The sequence below is a fragment of the Sander vitreus genome, chromosome 18, assembly GCF_031162955.1.
Source record: "Sander vitreus isolate 19-12246 chromosome 18, sanVit1, whole genome shotgun sequence".
NCBI classification, from domain to species: Eukaryota; Metazoa; Chordata; class Actinopteri; order Perciformes; family Percidae; genus Sander; species Sander vitreus.
In genome coordinates, this window is record NC_135872.1 from 2,150,328 (window position 1) to 2,172,827 (window position 22,500).

Here is a 22,500-nt window from a genome sequence, read left to right on the forward strand (position 1 = left end):
TGTGTGTGTGTGTGTGTGTGTGTGTGTGTGTGTGTGTGTGTGTCTGTGTCTGTGTGTGTGCAGCCAATAAACTTTTGGACTTATTTACACTTACTACCAGGCTGACATTACCGAGAGTGTGCGCGTCTGTGTGTGTGTGTGTGTGTGTGTGTGTGTGTGTGTGTGTGGGTGTTGGATGGACACACTCAGTCACTGTTGTGAGAGAAAGCGTGCACACACTCGTCACCTTCCTGAGGATAAATAAAGACTTTATAAAAGCTCTTTAATCTGAGTGAGTTTCCAGACTGGGTGTTGCCTCTGATAAGTTCCAACCAGAGGACGACTCTGGGCGAGAGAGATAAGAAACGACTGGAAGAAATCTACAACACTCTTGTTTTTTCTCTCTCTCTCTCTCTCTCTCTGTTTTCTCCCCTCTTAACTACACGACACAATAAAGAACAGTCTCAACGTGTGTTTAAATTCAGGCTGTTCTCTCTCTCTGAAAAGTGCAGCACTGTAATTGCTATGTATTCCCGTATTTATGACTGTCAGCAGCACGTTGCTGATGTATAAGAACGATGAGAAGAAGAATGCGGGGAAAACAAAAGACTTTCACCCAGGAAACGCGTCTGAATCCAAACCACGATCGTTTTGCTGCATGACGTTCACTTAAACCCTCAAAGGTCCAGCGTGTAACGTGTTCAGTTGCTCATTATCAACATCTGTGTTGCCCGTTCACAAACTTGTCCTTTTTCATGAATATTTACCACCTCCATCAATCCCAAGTATTCCTTCTGGCTTGAAATGTAACATTTACATTTGCATGAACTGGGGCAGACGCTCCATATTCATGCTCCATCTAGAAATACGTTAGCCGGTAAGGGACATACAGGACATACTGCTCCACCTGTGTGTGTGTGTGTGTGTGTGTGTGTGTGTGTGTGTGTGTGTGTGTGTGTGTGTGTGTGTGTGTGTTTGCAGGTGTTGACAGGCTCTGGATTTAAAAGGTGGTGTTGTTGATGACAGGTATGCTCCATATAATCTGGACCCTTCACAGATTCCTGAGGGTTCCCGTTGGCTGCCGTCGAGTGTGTGTCGACGTGTTTGAAAGATTAGACATTCGGGCCTCTCAGACACTCCACCTTCACTGCTGGGAACTCCTCTTCATCTTTTCTCTGTTCCCATTCTCTCCTCTGATTGAATACGGTTCTTAAAGAGCCATTTCAACCTGGACATTATTTCCCCATGCATTGGTGTTTTTCACAAAACGCATCCTTTATATATATATATATATATATATATATATATATATATATATATATATATATATATATATATATATATTTGTATATGTATTTAACATTTTATTGCGTTGAAATTGGCTGAATTTTTCCGCTTTTCACACTCTTATGACGACATTAATCAAAGAGCTCCTGGATCTCATCATATAGTAACACACACGCTTTCCTCCACATCGCGTCCTGATGCCTGATGGGAAGCGCGGGTCAGGTCACAGGAAGGAAGTGGAGTAGCGCTGCACCTGCAGGTTGGTAGTACAACGCTCCCAGAGGATGTGTCTGCATGTTTCCTTCATCACAACAATAGACTATTATATACCCAAACAACAGACATTCATACAGTCTGTGGGAGTAAATTAAAGGCCGCTGATGAACGCCGTAAATTTCTCTTCACTCAATCCACACACACACACACACACACACACACACACTCACACACACACACACACACACACACACACACACACACATTTCATTTCTTTCTGTTCGAAGTTGCTGTGACTTTAATTCTTATTCTTCGATTGTTGTAAATCAGTATGTAAGTCAGTGAGGAAACATGACTTATTTGGTTACTTTAGACTCATCTTTCGTCTGGCTGCTTTTATCCCAAATCTCTCATCTTAAAGTTAAAGCAACCAGTCCTGCACAGGCACGCTCAGTCTGATCGGACAGTTTCTAAATGAGCATTTGTCTGCTCTGACGTTAAAAAGAAATGTCTCAAGCTGCTTGAAGCTCCTCCAACAACACTTAGCACAGACGATAAAAAGTGACATTTTTGTTCACTTCTCCTTTCAGTGTAAATCAGTGGTCCTCAAGCTTTTTTAATAATGTTCAACGTTACAAAAATAACAGTTTTTTTAAGCCATGTACCCCCTAACCAGCGCAGATAATGTTTGGTAGAAAAAATAAAGTCTCTATAAAGAGGAAGAATACAGCGACGTCAGAGATAGATTAACTAAACAACAGCCTTGGACCTGGAAAAGATTTAGATGATGATGGAAAAAGGAGACAAAAACTTTAAAAAAGACGGTAGAAAGAAGGAAGGAAGGCAAGAATAGGTTGAAAATGGTAACAAATACTTAGAAAATAAACACAGTAGAAAGACGGAAGGAAGGAAGGCAAGAATAGGTCGGAACAAACGACAAGACCTTCAAAAAAAGGAGACAAACTTCAAAAACTGCGACAAAAAAGCCAGTAGAAGTAACTACAGCCTTGGAACTGAAAAACATTTTGCAAAAAATGTCACGGACCCCCTGCAGTCCTCCAGAGTACCCCTAGGGGGACACGTACCCCCTGCAGTCCTCCAAAGTACCCCTAGGGGGACACGTACCCCCTGCAGTCCTTCAAATACCCCTAGGGGGACACGTACCCCCTGCAGTCCTCCAGAGTACCCCTAGAGGGACACGTACCCCCCTGCAGTCCTCCAAAGTACCCCTAGGAGGACACGTAGCCCCTGCAGTCCTCCAGAGTACCCTTAGGGGGACACGTACCCCCTGCAGTCCTCCAGAGTACCCCTAGGGGGACACGTACCCCCTGCAGTCCTCCAGAGTACCCCTAGGGGGACACGTACCCCCTGCAGTCCTCCAGAGTACCCCTAGGGGGACTATAGAAGCGCCCTAGTCTACTTTTTCTTGTAAAAAAAGACGTCAAGTGTGATTTCGGCCTCATTCCCGGAGCGAATAATGTTTCTAACCAAAGCAAGTCAATCCAGAAAAGATAACCACTGAGAAAATACTTACTTACAGATTTTGGTAATTCATTCTACTTGGGATATTTGTATTTGTGCTGATGAAGTTGTGGCAGTGTGTGTGTGTGTGTGTGTGTGTGTGTGTGTGTGTGTGTGTGTGTGTGTGTGTTTGACGTCCTGCGGAAACGAGGGGTTGTGCGGTGTATGAGGTCCGAGGCGTCGTAGTGACAGACGGGGTGGCGAGCTCCGTCTAACTGAGCATAATACACCACTTCCTCCCATTCTCTCCCTCTCTAAACACACACACACACACACACACACACACACACACACACACACACACACACACACACAGAGCTTCCAGTCATGTTCTCTTGTTCCCAAAGGATTTCCGACTCACGACTCGGCGCTCCGGCCCAACGTTCCCTGAGATATTAGCCTCCTCACACACAGATATTCCTCTCTCGACGCTCAGTGCTTCCTGCTATAGGATGGCCCTCCTTGTCCTCCGTGACCCCTGACACTAATCAACACACACACACACACACACACACACACACCAGGTTTGTGTGGGCAGCAGCTTCTCACCTCGCCACAGCTATAATAAATAAAGTTTTTGTCGATTTTCAAAGACGTAAGAAAGTCCACTTCCTCCATTATTGCTCTTGTGCACAGTTCACACTTTCTGGTACTTTCCTCAAATATTCTTCTCTCTGGGAAGTGTTTTACTTTTCCTCCCTAGGGTTAGGTATGGGTTAGGGAATGAGAACGTTATCTCGATGGCTTCCCCCATTTCGTCCGATGACTGAGCAGTTCATGGTAAGCCAAAGGCAGATGCACTGGCCGGTGCACATCCCTTGCAGCTCTCCATTTGGTCCTCAGCAGGTGGTCTGAGTTCGCTTCAAGTCTATGTTGCCGTTCTTTTCATGTGTGCATTGTTTTTGTTGTTGTCGGGATTAACAATTCTTATTTTTTAACAACATGCCAAACATACAACTCGCAACATGAACACCTCCCCCCCCTCCCCTCCTGCCCCTTCGTCATCACCACCCACCCAGAAAAGATGACACAGCAAACACAACATTCAAGACCATTCAACAAAATAGTAAGAAAGTAGAAAATAAACCATAAACCAAATAAACATATGTTAAAATGACAGCACCATAAGCCCATCATATACGTCTCTCCCCAGCACAAAGCTTCTTAGGAGTTCAGGAACTTTCCCCATTGTCTAGTATAGTCAAGTCAAGTCAAGTGTATTATTATTATATTAAGTATTATCATTTCAACCATATACACTGTATATAGGGAGACGAAACAACGTTTCACCATGGCTCAAGTGGTGTTACACGCTAAACACACTGTTACATTTGAAATATAGTAAATAATAATAACAATAATAACATTTGAGACAGGCTACATTTAGTGCACACACATTATAGCGTATACATAACAGACAGACAAAGGACAGGACAGACAACAGACAACAAAAGACAGGGCATAAGTAGACTCGTAACAGAGCACTGATTGTTATAAATTCGGTTCATCATGAGCCAATCTGGCCAACCATTGATATGACGCCTCCATCCTAGCCATCTCACAATCCCACTCCTGGATTGAAGGCGGCACCCCTTCATTCTTCCATCCTCTTAAAAGAATCTGTCTGGGGCGCCCAGATATCTCTGTTGGTAGAGCGGGCGCCCATATATAGAGGTTTACTCCTCGACGCAGCGGGCCCGAGGTTTGACTCTGACCTGCGGCCCTTTGCTGCGTGTCATTCCCCCTCTCTTTCCCCTTTCATGTCTTCAACTGTCCTGTCAAGAATAAAGACCGAAAATGCCCAAAAAAGAATCTCTCTGGCTATCATTAAACTAGTCTGGACCCAGCTTCTCATGTGCTTATCCATCCCACATACGACTGAACCATCTTTCCTCTGTGCATTGTAAAAACAACACGTTTCAGGTTCGTTTTGCCTGTTGCCTGTTGCCAATGTAGTTCATCCCCGAGGCCCCGTCAGAGCTGAAGTGGATGAGAAAGAGAACTGAGTCCTCCGTAAATTGACAATGTGAGTGCAAAAGGAGCTGAGTCCCTTTTGTGTTGGTCCATTTTTTGGTCCACTTTAAGAGGACTGAATATGGTTTGTTTAAAGAGAAATATGTGAAAACAGTTGAGCAGCAAATGTTCTGTTCTGGTTGAAGCTTTAATGAAGCGGACGACGGACTCACTGTTGTGTTACGGCAATATCAGCCAATGAGAGGGTGCTGACAGGCTATCAGCTGTGTGTGTGTGTGTGTGTGTGTGTGTGTGTGTGTGTGTGTGTGTGTGTGTGACCTCTCTCACACGATGATTGGGTTTCAGCAGACACAGGCAGGAGCTGTGGGAACGCCGCTGACACGCATGCACGCACGCATGCATGCACACACACACACACACACACACACACACACACACACACACACAATTTTTCTCTGTTTCTTTAGATTCAGACACAAACGGTCCACAGCGGTGATGTGGGAATGACGCTATGTTAGCATGCTAACCTGACATCACTCCACACGTTGGCTTCAGAAAATTCAGTGTTGGAAAAGCGGGAACTCTAACCTCATGGAGCTGGAGCTGGCGCTACAGGAAAAAGAATAGTTATAGAAATAGAAAAAAAAACATTGAAAAAGTGCCAAAAACTTTGAAATAAACCCTCGAAAAGGCGACGAAAACTCAGAAAGATGCAACAAAAACTTTAAAAAAAAAAAACTCCCAAAAAATAAGCATTGAAAATGCGACAAAAACGTCCAAAAAAGCACCATACCCCTGTAAATTACGCCTATTAAACCATCCTTAACCTAACCCTTTAAACACCCACCCGAATGGAAAAGCTTATAACAGATAACTGTATATAACTGTATATAACTGTATATAACTGTATATAACTGTATATAACTGTCAGGCCAACAATGAGGCTTCATATGAAAGGCTGAAACACAACTTAAACTACATCATTAAATTACATTACATTCATTTAGCAAATGCTCTTATCCAAAGCGACTTATCATATTTCAAATGACGTATATAATAAGTCATATTTGAGTAACAATAACCAGGGTATACTTTATGCCAGAACTATGCGAATCACAACAGACCTTCTCCATCTTATCAACCACGCCTGTATAAAATGCCAGACCTCTAGGACTAACCTAAAAGGAGCTGTGGAGTTTTTATTCTGAAGTGCCACTGGATAGACACATAACTAAGTATAAAAATATGTATTTAAAGAAGGGGGGTGTTTTAAGAGGGTAGATTAGAGCTGTTAATTGAAGATAATCATAATAAATCAGTTCAAGTTGAGTTTAATAGAACAGAGTAGGCCTAGAGTTGAAATACTGGATGTGTTCAGCCTTATATAATGACTATTTTTTGACTGTAAGAAGTGGCCTCATTCCCACACACGCAGTCTGAACCAGACAGGCGGTATATTATCAGGAGAAAGGAGGACCAGCCCTGCCGAGACTTCCAATCTCAAATTGTGTGTGTGTGTGTGTGTGTGTGTGTGTGTGTGTGTGTGTGTGTGTGTGTGTGTGTGTGTGTGTGTGTGTGTGTGTGTGTGTGTCCCAGGCTCCGTGGGAAAGCTCCAGCAGAGACGGAGGAGGAGGAGGAGGAGGAGGAGAACACACCGGTCACAAGTCCAGTCTGCAGCCGACACACGAGCCACCTGCCTCGGACTATTTACCGGACACACACCGCTGAACTCCTAGAAAGCTCCGGAGAAAAAGATTTCAAACTGAAAAGTTTTTAAGACGTATTCACCACTTTCTACGTTTGCTGACACTTTTTTTGGAAATAGTTTTTGACTTATTTTTGGGAGGGATCATTCATTTTTCACAATTTTGCGAGAAGGAAGGAAACTAAACTGAAACTTTTTCATCATCTCTTGGATTAAACGCACAGAAACATCTCTCTAAATCTCTGATAGCATTCCTGTTAAACCATATAACTCATCAGTGTTCCTCAACAGAGCCTTTATGGTGGTTTAAAATAGTTTAATTTCACTCCAGGACTTCCGTAAAATCCTTAAAACCTCCCTGAAGGTAGGCTACTCCCTTTCGATCAATATTGAGTGACAGACCGCATTTCAATCCATTCACTCCTGTAGTGGCATTTATTTATTAATTCATTTATTCCCTAAAATATATCACAGGGGATCGAGAAAAGGTGTCTCTTTTTCTATTTAGACGGGAAGAAACTTTTTATTTTTTTACTTTAATAAAACCTCCACACCTCCCCGGGGGAGAGGCAGGCATTCTCCCCGCCGTCCATGCACCATGAAGCGGCCGTGCGAGGACAGCAGCTCGGCAGAAAGTGACGCGGAGGAGACCATCGATGTGGGCAGAGAAAGCATTTCTCCAGGGTGAGTGAGGGAGGGAAATGCCTATTTCGTTTATTGTGTGTCTTTATGGATGTATTTTATGCAGGATAGTTAGTGCTAATGTTTTAGCTGTTAGCTGTAAATTAGGCTAGTTCATGGCGACAACAGTCTGGGTTAGTTGTAACAAGAGTCTGGTTTACAAAATGTTACAACCTACGCAAAGCAAAATATTGGTTGGCGTGCCTAGAGGATGGATACCCGAACCGAGCGGGTTCGGACAGATATTATAAATGATGTTCGGTTCGGGTAGGGCGATAAGGCATTTAACATTTTAAATTAAACAGCTTATTAACGTGCGCTTGTGATGCTGATACGCTCATCTGTTGACATTTCCGAAAGCCTTCCTACAGTTGCTTAATGAAAGCTTTCCACACAAAGAAACGTACATGTGTCGTTAATATGAGAAAAAAATGAGATTTTAACTGTGTCTGGCTCAGACAGAAATATCTTAATATCTTATCGTGTAGGGCTCGGGCCGGGCTCGGTTACTGCTCTGTCGAATGCGGGCTGGGCTCGGACAGAAATATCTTAATGCGTGTCGGGCTCGGCCCGGGCTCAGTTACTGCTTTGTCAGACGCGGGTGGGACAGAAAAATGTGGCCCGATCTGAACTCTAGTGCCTATGCATATGATAATCTTCAGGAAAAATATCACGGTTTCACGGTATTACGGTATTGCAATTGAAGCTTTAAAATGTTTTTTTATTTTTTTTAAATGTCTGGGTAAAAAAAAACCAATTGAACACAATGTTTTTTTTTAAAGATAATTTTTTGGGCATTTCCGCCTTTAATGGATAGGAAAGCTGAGACATGAAAGGGGAGAGAGAGGGGGTAAGACATGCAGGAAAACCATCACAGGTCGGACTCGAACGCTGGACCTTCTGCGTCGAGGAATAAACCTCCTCTACGTATGTGCACCCGCTCTACCAACTGAGCTAACCGGCCACAACACAATGTTTTTTATGTATTCACACTGCACACTGGCAGGGAGAGGGATTACTAAACTGCACTTTCTGGTTCTGTTCTTGACCACTCATGAACAGGATCAAGCTGAGACGATGGTTTCAAGTTAAGCAACGTTTACTGAGTCCAGCATAAAAGTTGAGAAGGTGATGTTTGGGTCGGTATCTGACGCTGAGAGCCACTGCCCAAGCGTCCGTATTTTACGAGTTGGGAGTGAGAACGGGTTGGAACAGCCACAGAGCTGTTGTGTTTTTTGTGATTTTCTGGCAGATTAGACCTCTGCTTAGGTTGGGGGGCCGGAGCTCAGATGGGAATTGATTACGTCCCATATCTGTTCTAGCAAATAAGAATGATGAAGGTGTCATTTGTCAACAGAGCTAACAAGAAACTCAGGATGATGTCACTTAATCAGTCTGAACACACCCAATCAGACATATTAACTGAAAACACCTGTGTGTGGTCATTTCAAAATGGACACTTTACGTGGTGGAACATATTGAATGTGTCAGAAAGGAGCTAAACGAACCTAACGTGTCTGAAAGTGAATACAGGTCTAGTGTTCAGAAGACAGTTACAAGTGAGACTGCTGCTTTTAACTCCAACCTGAGACAATATGTTCAATATTAATGTTATTTTGTGAAGTATTTTAATCCCTAAACCTGGCTTCTTTGCATCGATACCGATTATTGACTCCCTGCATGTCCTACATTTCCCACAATCCCATTTCAACAACCTCCAAAGAAGATCTTTTGTACCCCGTTTACACGTACGTGGTTATTTAGAAAAACGGAGACATTTCCCTTCGTTTGTGCTCTTCGTTTACACGCAAACGGAGAATTAGCCTCTGAAAACGAGTCTTTCTAAAAAAAACTGCGGCCAGAGTGGAGATTTTGGAAATCGTCGTTTGCACGTTTGCATGTAAACTGAGACAAACGGAGGTCTAGGCAGCCGAGGAAGCGAGGAAGAGAAGAGAGAGGAAGTGAGTCGTTGCTGTTGTTGCTATTTTCGGGATTCTGATTGGCTAACATGGGCTTGAGCTTCTTGTTACACCGCCACCTACAGGTTTGGCGTGCTCTCGACAGGCATTAACGGCATATATATATATATACACGGGTACATGTAAACGAAGACTTATCTGAAAACTGACAGCTGTGCACGATGTTATTTTTGAAAACGGAGAGGTTGAAATGTCCGTTTATGAATAAAAGCCGGCCACGTGTAAACGTAGCATTCAACACGCAGATGGAAAACACCGGTTAAAGAAGTTTTCATGTTGTTAAAAGAAATACCACAGTGTGAAAATACTCTGTTATACTACTATACTCTGCTTCTCAACAAGTCCAAGGGACTTCAAACATTGCGTTGTTCTGACTCTTTTAATTGAAGGTTGCCAGTTGATAATAGTTGTTATAAAAACTTGGGAATTAGTTGGAGGGACACATTATTTTTTGGACCCTCAACTATTATCGTTACGTTGGCCGCACAATCCAGAAAGAGTTGTTACGACTCAAAATAATTCATGCTACTACTTCACTCCTTATTTTAAGTTGAAACAACTAAGCACGTTTTACAGTTTAAGGTCAAATGTGGTTATTTAGTGAATTGATTCACTTGTTGTTTTGGTTTTTCAGACACATGAAGACGTCCTTTATGGGATGCGGATCACCGACAACCACCACTCAAGTGATGGCGAGGAAAAAGCGCAGAGGGGTAAAGATATTATCAGCATAGGGTCCTATTTTAACGATCTGAGGTCAGGGCGTGAAGCGCCTGGTGCAGGTGCGTTTAGGGAGTGTCCAAATCCACTTTTGCTAGTTTGACGGCGGGAAAAAGGGTCCGTGTGCCGGGTGCATGGTTCAAAAGGGTTGTTCTTAGTGTCTTCATTAATCAGAGGTGTGTTTTGGGCGTAACATGCAATCAACCAATCAGAGATCATCTCCCATTCCCTTTAAAAGCCAGGCGCGTTTGGACCTTGGAGCATTGCTGTTATGATGGAGGATTTGCACCGTAATATTTGTATTTGTAATCTTCTGCATGTGTGTGTGCTGCTGTGCGTCCCTGTGTGTGTAACAAGCATAGTGTGCACGTGCTGTGCACGAGCCTAGGAGCATTTTACTAATGCTCTGTTAAAATAACAATGAAATGCTGCGTTATTGACTTTAGACCAGGTTTTTGTTGGTCAATGGTGCCATCACTTCCCACTGCCTCAAGATAGCAATACGCCAAGAATGCACCTGAACACACCTCCCTGTAAGACCAGCACGCCCAGAATGCACCTGAACACACCTCCCTGTAAGACCAGCACGCCCAGAATGCACCTGAACACACCTCCCTGTAAGACCAGCACGCCCAGAATGCACCTGAACACACCTCCCTGTAAGACCAGCACGCCCAGAATGCACCTGAACACACCTCCCTGTAAGACCAGCACGCCCATGGGCCACAGATGGGCGCAGGTGCATTTGTTATTTAAACGACGTGGGCGCTGGACGGGAAACTGACAACTGCGTCGGTCTTAAACTAGCAAAGACACTTGCGTCGGGCTTTGCGCTGCGCCGGGCCCTATGAGTGTTTGAATACGTAAGAGACAGTTCAGACTGTTCAGAGACAGTTTGAGGTTTTGATTGTGTTTTTGTTCTTTTTTTTGTTGGTCAGATTATCGAGAAGAGACGCAGAGACAGAATCAACAACAGTCTGTCGGAGTTACGGAAGCTCGTCCCCACGGCGTTCGAGAAGCAGGTGAGTTTCTTTCTGTAGAACCACATGAGCTTCATCAGGATCCAAACAGAACCAATTCTCTCCTTTAAGGCTACATTTACATCGCTACGTTTTGGTTTTAAAGCGTTAAAGTGCTCATATTATGCTCATTTTTCAGTTTCATAATAGTATTTTGAGGTTGTACCAGAATAGGTTTATGTGGTTTAATTTTCAAATTTCAATTTGTTGTACTGCATATTGCTGCAGCTCCTCTTTTCACCCTGTGTTCAGGTCTTTTAGCTACACAGTGAGACCTCCCTCTGGAAACACCAGAGCAGGGGGAATGAGAGGGGGAAACGCCAGAGCAGGGGGAATGAGAGGGGAAACACCAGAGCAGGGGGAACGAGAGGGGGAAACACCAGAGCAGGGGGGAATGAGAGGGGGGAAACACCAGAGCAGGGGGGAATGAGAGGGGGAAACACCAGAGCAGGGGGAATGAGAGGGGGAAACACCAGAGCAAGGGGGAATGAGAGGGGGGAAACACCAGAGCAGGGGGAATGAGAGCAGAGCAGGGAATGAGAGGGGGAAACACCAGAGCAGGGGGTGAGAGGGGAGGAGAGGGGGAAACACCAGAGCAGGGGGGAATGAGAGGGGGAAACGCCAGAGCAGGGGGGAATGAGAGGGGGAGGAATGAGAGGGGAAACACCAGAGCAGGGGGGAATGAGAGGGGGAAACGCCAGAGCAGGGGGAATGAGAGGGGGAAACACCAGAGCAGGGGGAATGAGAGGGGGGACATGAGGAGAGGGGGAAACACCAGAGCAGGGGGGAATGAGAGGGGGAAACACCAGAGCAGGGGGGAATGAGAGGGGGAATGAGAGGGGGGGAAACACCAGAGCAGGGGGGAATGAGAGGGGGAAACGCTAGAGCAGGGGGGAATGAGAGGGGGGAATGAGAGGGGGAAACACCAGAGCAGGGGGGAATGAGAGGGGGAAACACCAGAGCAGGGGGAATGAGAGGGGAAACGCCAGAGCAGGGGGAATGAGAGGGGGGAAACACCAGAGCAGGGGGGAATGAGAGGGGGAAACACCAGAGCAGGGGGAATGAGAGGGGGGAATGAGAGGGGGAAACACCAGAGCAGGGGGAATGAGAGGGGGAGGAATGAGAGGGGGAAACACCAGAGCAGGGGGGAATGAGAGGGGGAAACGCCAGAGCAGGGGGGAATGAGAGGAGGAAACACCAGAGCAGGGGGAATGAGAGGGGGAAACACCAGAGCAGGGGGAATGAGAGGGGGGAACACCAGAGCAGGGGGGAATGAGAGGAGGGAAACACCAGAGCAGGGGGAATGAGAGGGGGAAAACACCAGAGCAGGGGGAATGAGAGGGGGAGGAATGAGAGGAGGGAAACACCAGAGCAGGGGGAATGAGAGGGGGAAAACACCAGAGCAGGGGGAATGAGAGGGGGAGGAATGAGAGGGGGAAACACCAGAGCAGGGGGAATGAGAGGGGGAAACGCCAGAGCAGGGGGAATGAGAGGGGGAGGAATGAGAGGAGGGAAACACCAGAGCAGGGGGAATGAGAGGGGGAAAACACCAGAGCAGGGGGAATGAGAGGGGGAGAAATGAGAGGGGGAAACACCAGAGCAGGGGGAATGAGAGGGGGAAACGCCAGAGCAGGGGGAATGAGAGGGGGAAACACCAGAGCAGGGGGAATGAGAGGGGGAAACACCAGAGCAGGGGGAATGAGAGGGGGAAACACCAGAGCAGGGGGAATGAGAGGGGGAAACACCAGAGCAGGGGGAATGAGAGGGGGAAACACCAGAGCAGGGGGAATGAGAGGGGGGAAACGTAGCAGAAGATATTCCTTTTTAAACCAAAATGCAGCAATATTAATGTAGCCTAAGTCAGTATCTCTCAACCAAAGTGGTGCGAGCTAGGGCTGCACAATAAATAGTTTTGTCATCGTCTTCGAGATATGAGAGAACTGGTTGAATATAAACAAATCGCAAAAGGCAGGTCATGACCGAAAGAACGAGATCCAGGGTACAAGCGGCCGAAATGGGTTTCCTCAGGAGGGGGGCTGGCGTCTCCCTTAGAGATAGGGTGAGAAGCTCAGTTATCCGTGAGGAGCTCGGAGTAGAGCCGCTGCTCCTTCGCGTCGAAAGGAGCCAGTTGAGGTGGTTCGGGCATCTGGTAAGGATGCCCCCTGGGCGCCTCCCTAGGGAGGTGTTCCAGGCACGTCCAGCTGGGAGGAGGTCTCGGGGGAGACCCAGGACTAGGTGGAGGGATTATATCTCTAACCTGGCCTGGGAACGCCTCGGGATCCCCCAGTCAGAGCTGGTTAATGTGGCTCAGGAAAGGGAAGTTTGGGGTCCCCTGCTGGAGCTGCTACCCCCGCGACCCGACACCGGATAAGCGGACGAAGATGGATGGCAAAAGGCAGGGAGTTTTTGTGTCAGTTGAAACAACATTTCAGTAGAAAACTGCACGTTTAAATGTAACCGTTGTTGTATTTTAACAGAATACTGAAAGCAGCAGAACTGAGAACACTTTAATAGCTTTATTTATCACAAGCAGGGCTTGACATTCACTTTTTTGCTCACCAGCCACTGTGGCGAGTGGTTTTCCAAAAGCTACTCGCCACTCAGCATCTTCACTAGCCGCTGTTTTGGTGGAAAATTACATTTTACTCGGTTTTATTTGAATAAAGTTGACTATGGTGTGCTACAATTAACAACCCTTTTAAATGTAAATGAGCATTGAAAACGCCCAAATCAAGACTACATGAAATACAACACTGCAGTCATCAGATATTCAGCTCTGATAATGTGTGTAAAGATCCTTTTGAATGAAAACATGCAACCGAATAAGCCACAGAAATAAAAGGAGTAGCTTCTTATCAGTGGCGTAGTCTAGTTTTTTGTAATGAGTATACTGTAATTTCTTTCCCTCCCTGCATTAGACTCGCCTGTCCCAGAGCGACGTGTCCCAGAGCGACAACCCCGTAGGTTTTTTGTAACGTTACTGTGTAAAGCATCAGCCTCATCTGGCTCATTTTCTGTAGTTTCTGTAACGTTAACGTCTGCTGCGGTGTCATCGGAAGCGGCAGTATAGCTTCAGGGGCGGGCTTACTTACAAGCGACTGTGTTGTTGTTCCAAGGCGCCTCGCAACACAGACGGGGAGAAAACGTAAGTGTGAAAGTTCTCTCACAAAACAATCATCGTGACGTAACGGTATCCTTGCGTCTTTGTAAGTGTAATAACTGAAATCCTTGACCTTTCCTAGTGGGTATACTCCATATACCTGCATATCACGTAGACTACACCACTGCTTCTTATGTATAGCCTAGGTGGTGCAGGGGTGATTAGTTACTAGTTGAAGTGATTTGGAGCTTGCGTGTCACGTGACAACGGTGGACTTGACTACAGCCCTGCTTTCAAAACGTCCAGGGTTCGGTTAAAACGGACCAAACACTGCGGAGGTGTGAAAGCAGCCTCCGTCGGCTGTAACCCTCACGACGAAGAGCTGCTGTTGGACAGGTTCAGGTGCTTCTTGCTTTAACTTAACATCAGTTTGTTTTCATCAGGGCTCAGCTAAACTGGAGAAGGCCGAGATTCTGCAGATGACTGTGGACCATCTGAAGGTGCTGCAGGCCACTGGAGGGAAAGGTAACCACATAACGTACTCTCTACGTCAGTGGTTCTCAAGAGTTTTTCAATAATGTTCCCCCTTTGAACAGTTTGCGTCTGTGTCTGTGTGTGTGTGTGTGTGTGTGTGTGTGTGTGTGTGTGTGTGTGTGTGTCTCTGTGTGTGTGTGTCAGAGGGAGGTGGTGAGTCCATGGGAAAGCGCTGCAGGGATAAAAGCACCACTTGACCCTGAGCAGCGCTGTTTGCTTACATAAAGCCAGCGGGGGGGCAGACGTGTGAGGGAGGGGGGAGGGGGGGCGAGGTCAGTATCGCCTGCATTCACAGGCCGTCTCTCTGCAGCGTTTGTTTGGGTTTTAGCAGCAGCAGTCTGCAAATGTTTCGAGGCTTTTATAAAAAGGACAGTTTCTGTATCTCAACATTTTCTTGTTGTTTCTTTATCTCAACACAATGAAGCAGAATGTTGCACTATTATAATCCAACAAGACCTCCAAACCATACGACCATATCGGCCGTTTGTCCCCCCACCCCCCTAAACCGACCCACAGGAGCGTTATCTGTCCTAATACTGAAACCAGAGAAGGTAACAGTCACGTTAACGGTGTGAAACGGTCCCAGTTTGGTTAGGTTCAGACACCAAAACTACTGAGTTTCTTCCAGAAACATTTTTTTGTGATTGTTTTGGGCTAAAATCCTTAATTATGTGTCACGTTTTCTTAATAAATGTGATGGAATATGTGGGATATTTATGCAATTGTATGCGATGAAATTGCGAGAACTTGCAAAAACTGTGGCGTCATCGTGGCTTCATCGCGGGGTTTGCAGCTTTTCGATGACGTTCACGTTGCGTAATTACGTCACTTCATAACGTTCTCATGGCAGCAGGGGGAAACGGATGCTCTCGTGTGAAGTAAACGCAACATTTTTCATCTTTCTGCTAAGATATACGGGACTTTTTTGCAATGACAATGCGGGGATTATGAAATCATGCAAGCCCCGCGTATTTTGCGCGGAAATCTGCAATTTATGCGGCGAAAGTGTGGCGTATTTGAAAAAAATGCTAGCTAGATCTAGAAATAGAAGGCATCATGCTAGCTATGGGCTAACTTGCCAGTCAGTCCCACCTGTGAAATCCCCCGACGTCGTAAACAAATAATACATTTTCGATTAGATATCGCACGTTTTGATGGTAGCCTACTAGCTCCAGTAACAACATATTTGCCTAGTGTTTATTTATTACTTGGATGGGGGTGCTGTTCGGCTTTTCACAAGTTTAGACAGCTAGCTAACGCTATGCCGACGTTTTGCTAATGTTAGCGCAACAGCGTTAGCCTAGACAGCTAGGTAAATATTACGACGAGTTTCCTATATCTGCGTCCACGTTGTCAACTTAAGACCTGTGGCGTTAGTGCTCCTTTTGTACCATCATTTGATTGAATGAAATGTTAAGCTTTGCTCCTATGAGATGGGTGGATGTTTGTTACGTTACACACAAAGCTAACTGGCTATAGTTAGCCTGTGCATATGCTAGCGGAATTAGCTAACGTTGCGTAGCCAGCCAGCAGCTTCGGCAGTAGTTTCGGCGAGCTAACCACGACAGCTAACACATCCACAAGCGTCTCTATTTCAAACATCACTGCTTTGACTGCTTTTAGCAGCAGAGGTTGATTGTAGGCGACAATACTGTCGTGGTTAGCTCACCGAAACTACTGCCGATTGCCGAAGTTGCTGGCTGGTTACGCAACGTTAGCTTATTCCGCTAGCATACATACAGGCTAACCCACCCATCTCGTAGGAGTGAAGCTTAACATTTCATTCAATAAAATGATGGTACAAAAGGAGCACTAACGCAACATATCTTATGTTGACAACGTGGATGCAGATAAAGGAAACTCCGAAGGCAGTCGTAATATTTACCTAGCTAGCAGTCTAGGCTAACGCTGTTGCGCTAACGTTAACAAACGTCGGCTTAGCTAGCTGTCTAAACTTGTGAAAAGCCGAACAGCATCCCCGTCCAAGCTGTGTTTCACTTTCCCTCCAATATAATTATACACATAATAAAGACACATGGACTCGGTCGAGACCAAAAGCTATATTTTGCAACACCAGTGGCACAGACCGAGACCATAGCCAGTGAACAGAGACCAGTGGCACAGACCGAGACCATAGCCAGTGAACAGAGACCAGTGGCACAGACCGAGACCATAGCCAGTGAACAGAGACCAGTGGCACAGACCGAGACCATAGACAGTGAACAGAAACCAGTGGCACAGACCGAGACCATAGCCAGTGAACAGAGACCAGTGGCACAGACCGAGACCATAGCCAGTGAACAGAGACCAGTGGCACAGACCGAGACCATAGCCAGTGAACAGAGACCAGTGGCACAGACCGAGACCATAGCCAGTGAACAGAGACCAGTGGCACAGACCGAGACCATAGACAGTGAACAGAGACCAGTGGCACAGACCGAGACCATAGGCAGTGAACCGAGACCAGTGGCACAGACCGAGACCATAGGCAGTGAACAGAGACCAGTGGCACAGACCGAGACCATAGCCAGTGAACAGAGACCAGTGGCACAGACCGAGACCATAGGCAGTGAACAGAGACCAGTGGCACAGACCGAGACCATAGACAGTGAACAGAGACCAGTGGCACAGACCGAGACCATAGGCAGTGAACCAGACCAGTGGCACAGACCGAGACCATAGACAGTGAACAGAGACCAGTGGCACAGACCGAGACCATAGACAGTGAACAGAGACCAGTGGCACAGACCGAGACCATAGCCAGTGAACAGAGACCAGTGGCACAGACCGAGACCATAGACAGTGAACAGAGACCAGTGGCACAGACCGAGACCATAGACAGTGAACAGAGACCAGTGGCACAGACCGAGACCATAGCCAGTGAACAGAGACCAGTGGCACAGACCGAGACCATAGACAGTGAACAGAGACCAGTGGCACAGACCGAGACCATAGACAGTGAACAGAGACCAGTGGCACAGACCGAGACCATAGACAGTGAACAGAAACCAGTAGCACAGACCGAGACCATAGCCAGTGAACAGAGACCAGTGGCACAGACCGAGACCATAGCCAGTGAACAGAGACCAGTGTCACAGACCGAGACCATAGACAGTGAACAGAGACCAGTGGCACAGACCGAGACCATAGACAGTGAACAGAGACCAGTGGCACAGACCGAGACCATAGACAGTGAACAGAGACCATTGGCACAGACCGAGACCATAGACAGTGAACAGAGACAGATCTCTGCAGGGTAAATCCAGACAGCTAGCTAGACTATCTGTCCAATCTGAGGTTTCTGTTGCACGACTAAAACAACTTTTAAACGTACACATGTTCCACCAGGACAAGTACCTTCCAGAGGCTATTTAGCAGAGGCACCGTGGCTCCGTCCGGAGCTTAGGAGGAGGGTCTGGCAAAGCGAGACTATGCAGACTCAAACTGAAGTCCTTTGAAGTATTGCATTAAATCATCCTTTCCTCCCTCCCTCTCTCTCCCTCTCTCTCGCTCTCTCTGCAGGTTATTTTGACGCCCACGCTCTGGCGCTGGACTTCCTGTCTCTGGGTTTCCGGGAGTGTGTGACGGAGGTTTCCCGTTACCTGAGCGCCGCGGAGGGCCTGGACTCCAGCGACCCCCTGCGCTCCCGCCTCCTGTCCCACCTCGCTTCCTGCTCCTCGCAGCGCGACGCCGCCGCCCTCGCCATCACCTCCTACTCCCCCCACCCCCACCACCACCACCACCCCCTCCAGCAGCAGCCTCACCCGTTATCTCACCCCTTCCACCCCCACCACTGGGCGTTCCGGCCTCCGGGATACGGACTGAGCGGGCTGTGCGTTGCTCCAGACATCGCGGGAGGCGGAGCCCCCCAGAGGCTGGTGGAGGCATCCCAGCGCAGCCACGCAGACTCCACCACTTCCTCCTCCTCCTCCTCCTCCTCCTCCTCCTCCGCCCACACCCCTCTCTCCGCCTCCCTCCTCTCCCTCTCGGCGTCGTTTCCCATCGCCCTCCACGGAGGATTCCCCATGCTGCCTCCGGCCTCCTTCCCCTCCTCCGCTACCACCACCACCACCAGTCCTCCCATCTCTTCTTCCTCTTCCTCTTCCTCCTCCTCCACCGCCCAGACTCCTCGCAGCAGTAGCAGTAAGCCCTACAGACCGTGGGGAACTGAGGTCGGAGCTTTCTGACCGCTGACTAACCCTCAAACTGTTTTAACAGCCTGAAAAACACTTTTTTATCACCAGCCAACTAATTACTTATAACCCTCACTTAATGCGTCCGGTATACTCGCCGTACCCGACCTGTCACGCACCAGTGTGACGTCATGGGAGCGCCGTAACTGTTTATACTCGCGCGTGGTGGTCGCGACACTAGTTGCAGTCTTCTCCTGAACAGAGGTGGCGCTAATGAGGAAAGGCTGCCGACGTTGCTATTTCTACAGACTAGAAGAAGAAGGAAAAGGTAAACAACGGCAGAACTGGCAGCAGCATTGACGTCAATGCTTCCATTTGATTGGATGAGCTACTTGGTGGGATCAAGCCTTTCATTCACCATAAAATAACTCATCTTAACCCAGGAAGTTTACAAGAGAGACCTGCAGTCACTCTGAGAGTCCTGGCATCACGTTGTCCTCAAACTCGTCCGTGCTTCCTGTTTCCGCTTTGTCGCACGTCGCTGGAAAAAAATGGAGTGGTGCACGACCTCTGGACGCGCACTTTAAATCCTGGCACGCCAGCAAGATCTACGTCATTTTGACGTCACATTGGTGCGCGACAGGTCGGGTGCGGCGACTGTAAAGAGGCCTTAAGAGGGTTGTAGTCAGGTCAAATTTGACCCGTTTTCAAAGTTTTTTATATCAGAAATATGGGTTTCTTAACAACCAAAATGCCCAAATATAACATGGATGTACGTTGTATGAAACCCATACAGTATTCTGACTAAACTTCGACATAAACCAGTCTGTGAGCCACTCAACATCCTCTGATCTTAACTATTAGTCAAAATAATTTCATTCATTTCTGCCTTTTTAACTCAAAACAATTAGGTTTAATGTCATATAAATTAGGTTCATTGACCATGAATTTAAAACAAATGTTGAAAAAGTGACAAAAACGTTTTAAAAAGTGTCAAAAGCATTAAAAAAAAATGAGCCAAAAATGCTGAAAAAAGCACCAAAAATTTCACTTTTGACCTGGATGGACAACGAGGTCATGGTCGACGGGAAGACAACACACGGGTTAAAGCGTTAAAGTAACTCTCGCCAAAATGCAACCTAGTGTCTTTTTGTGAAAGTACCTGAGTCAAACTTTCATTTAAAAGCATATTTAGGACGGAAACGCCACTTTTAAGATGGACCGTATTCTGGTTTTTGGGTCAAATGGCCTTTTGAATGGGAGAGCTAGGGACGCTACGATGCTAGCCTCAAAATATCTATGTTTAAACCACTAAGAAGGCTCGACACAACATGAGACTTTGCTCCAAGTATCACCAGGGACTCTACACCTTAACCACAGCACTGACTACATTGGTTGTGTTCCCAGAGTTTACTAAAAGAAAGGTTTTGAACAACTCACCGTAGCTGTTGTTGTTTCCGGCTGCTACCACCTCAGCAGTCAAAACTAGTCGATATCAAAACAAGGAGCCACAGATTTAGGATATCTTGGTCACCGGTGTAGTTAAGGTGTAGAGTCCCTGGTGATACTTGGAGCAAAGTCTCATGTTGTGTCGAGCCTTCTTAGTGGTTTAAACATAGATATTTTGAGGCTAGCATCGTAGCGCCCCTAGCTCTCCCATTCAAAAGGCCATTTGACCCAAAAACCAGAATACGGTCCATCTTAAAAGTGGCGTTTCCGTCCTAAATATGCTTTTAAACGAAAGTTTGACTCGGGTACATTCACAAAAAGACCCTAGGTTGCATTTTGGCGGGAGTTAAGCTTTAAGGAACTGGTTCTGTTACGGAAGAGGGATAGGGACGGATGTAAAAAAATATGTATTCATGTGTTTCAGTCCCGAGTTCAAAGTCAAAAGTAGGGCTGCACGACATGAGGGGAAATAAGCGATAATGCAACACATTCTCCCTCCCATCGCATCAGAAAGTGACGCTTGGTCAGGTGTCTTTGGGCGTTTGTTATTGACGCAAAAAGTCTCCTTTAGTCGGTCGGGACTCTTGGCGTCACTTTCTGATGCTCTGGGACGGGACATACATTTAACTGACGGGACATGAACCCTGGTCTCCTGGGGGAAAGTCCTGTGTTGTTTGACCCATTTTGGAAAGGGGTGAAAATACTGGTCAGCTGATTGGATAAACCATCTGTCTATCACCACCTATGTTGGTGATGGACGGGCCAAATCAACCAATCAGATCAACGATATATCAAACTCTTGCTGAAACCAGTCGGGAGAAGAGCAACAACATCTTTTCCTCCAGTGCTGTTTTTTTGCTCTTCTTTCAATGAAGGAATACTTTCTATTTCAGATCAAACCTGCGCGATAGCTACGCTCATCTCATCCGTGGAAGCCGCCATGTTGTTCAGACTGAACAGTCGCTTCTCGTTGCGTCACACCTAAACCCGCCTCAAAACCAATGCTGATTGGTCGGTCGTTTGGCGAACGGCTCCAAATGTTCTCTGTCTCAAGATGCCAGACTGATCTGCGAGTGGAAAACTGGAGCTCGCCAGATCAGGACGGTCTCACGAGGCTAGGTGTGTTTGGCTTGGAAACATATTCCTTATCTGGAAGCACTGCTTGTACGTTGGCTACGTGCCTAGCGATTTTGAGCTACGCTGAAACGGAGAGGACAAATGGCGGAGAGCGGCGCGGAACAAACTGTATTAGCTGAAATTAAAGTTAGTAAAAACTAAACGTGGCTAGTGGAGAATCTGTTTGGCTGGTATCTTTAAAAATCTACTAGCCATGTTGGCTGGTGATCCAAAGAGTTGATCTAAAGCCCTGCGAACATGTTTTGAGCCCCCTGGACAGTTACCGTTACCTCTTTTAGGGAGTGGGTTGTCTTTGATATTTTTTTAAGGGGGCACAAATCTACCTCTTCTAAATATTAGGGTTAGGGTGGGGGGGGCACAACATACCCCCTGCATCCTGCATCTCCCCTGAAATCTACGCCTATGAATAAACAACACAGCAAGGTTCCTAAAACCAGTGGTGTAGTCTAATGTATTGTAGTGGGTATACTGTACTGTGTATATTGGCCAAAATCTGCCTTTTCTGCCCTTCTACCTTCATTTCCTGTCTTCGGATACACTTTTATGCACCAATTTACAGTAGAAATACCTTTATTTAGTATATGTGAAGAAGAAAAACACAGATGACAATTCAAAATATATCAAAAATATAATGGAAAGTATGTTGTTGCGTGTCATTGGGCATTTTTAAGAGGGGATATGGAGATCCTGGAGCTTTCTTAGTAGGTATACTGCGCATACCTGCGGATCACGTAGACTACACCACTGGCTAAAACACTAATCCCTTAGTAAAGAACAGTAGTAAAACCAAAGAGACTATGGGACAAACAGCGATGAACCAAAGTCTGCCTCTGAGATAATCATTTCACTGATTTCACTGCAACTAAACTAACCTTTTGTAAACAAAAAGAACCTGCTGACCTGCAACACCAGTACAGTCTCACACAGGGCTGTGTGCAAACTGGGATGAAGATTAACATCATAACGACGACGATGGTGGTTAAACTAAAAGCTTTCCTCTTCTTATCTGTGGTTTACTGTCGTTGAATTCACCGTCACAACTCTCTCTGATTCCGTGTGTGCCTTT

At 46.5% G+C, this 22,500-nt stretch overlaps 1 protein-coding gene across 1 annotated transcript; it reads left to right on the forward strand.

The window, feature by feature from the left end:
• The first annotated feature begins 6,439 nt into the window (after positions 1 to 6,439).
• Positions 6,440 to 20,512, forward strand: hey2 (hes-related family bHLH transcription factor with YRPW motif 2). The gene is made up of 6 exons (XM_078275150.1): positions 6,440 to 7,046; positions 7,157 to 7,366; positions 9,977 to 10,055; positions 11,001 to 11,084; positions 14,625 to 14,706; positions 18,238 to 20,512. The coding sequence occupies exons 2-6, from the start codon at positions 7,281 to 7,283 to the stop codon at positions 18,900 to 18,902; spliced, it is 996 nt and encodes a 331-aa protein (XP_078131276.1). The 5' UTR covers positions 6,440 to 7,046; positions 7,157 to 7,280; the 3' UTR covers positions 18,903 to 20,512.
• The last annotated feature ends 1,988 nt before the right edge of the window (positions 20,513 to 22,500 follow it).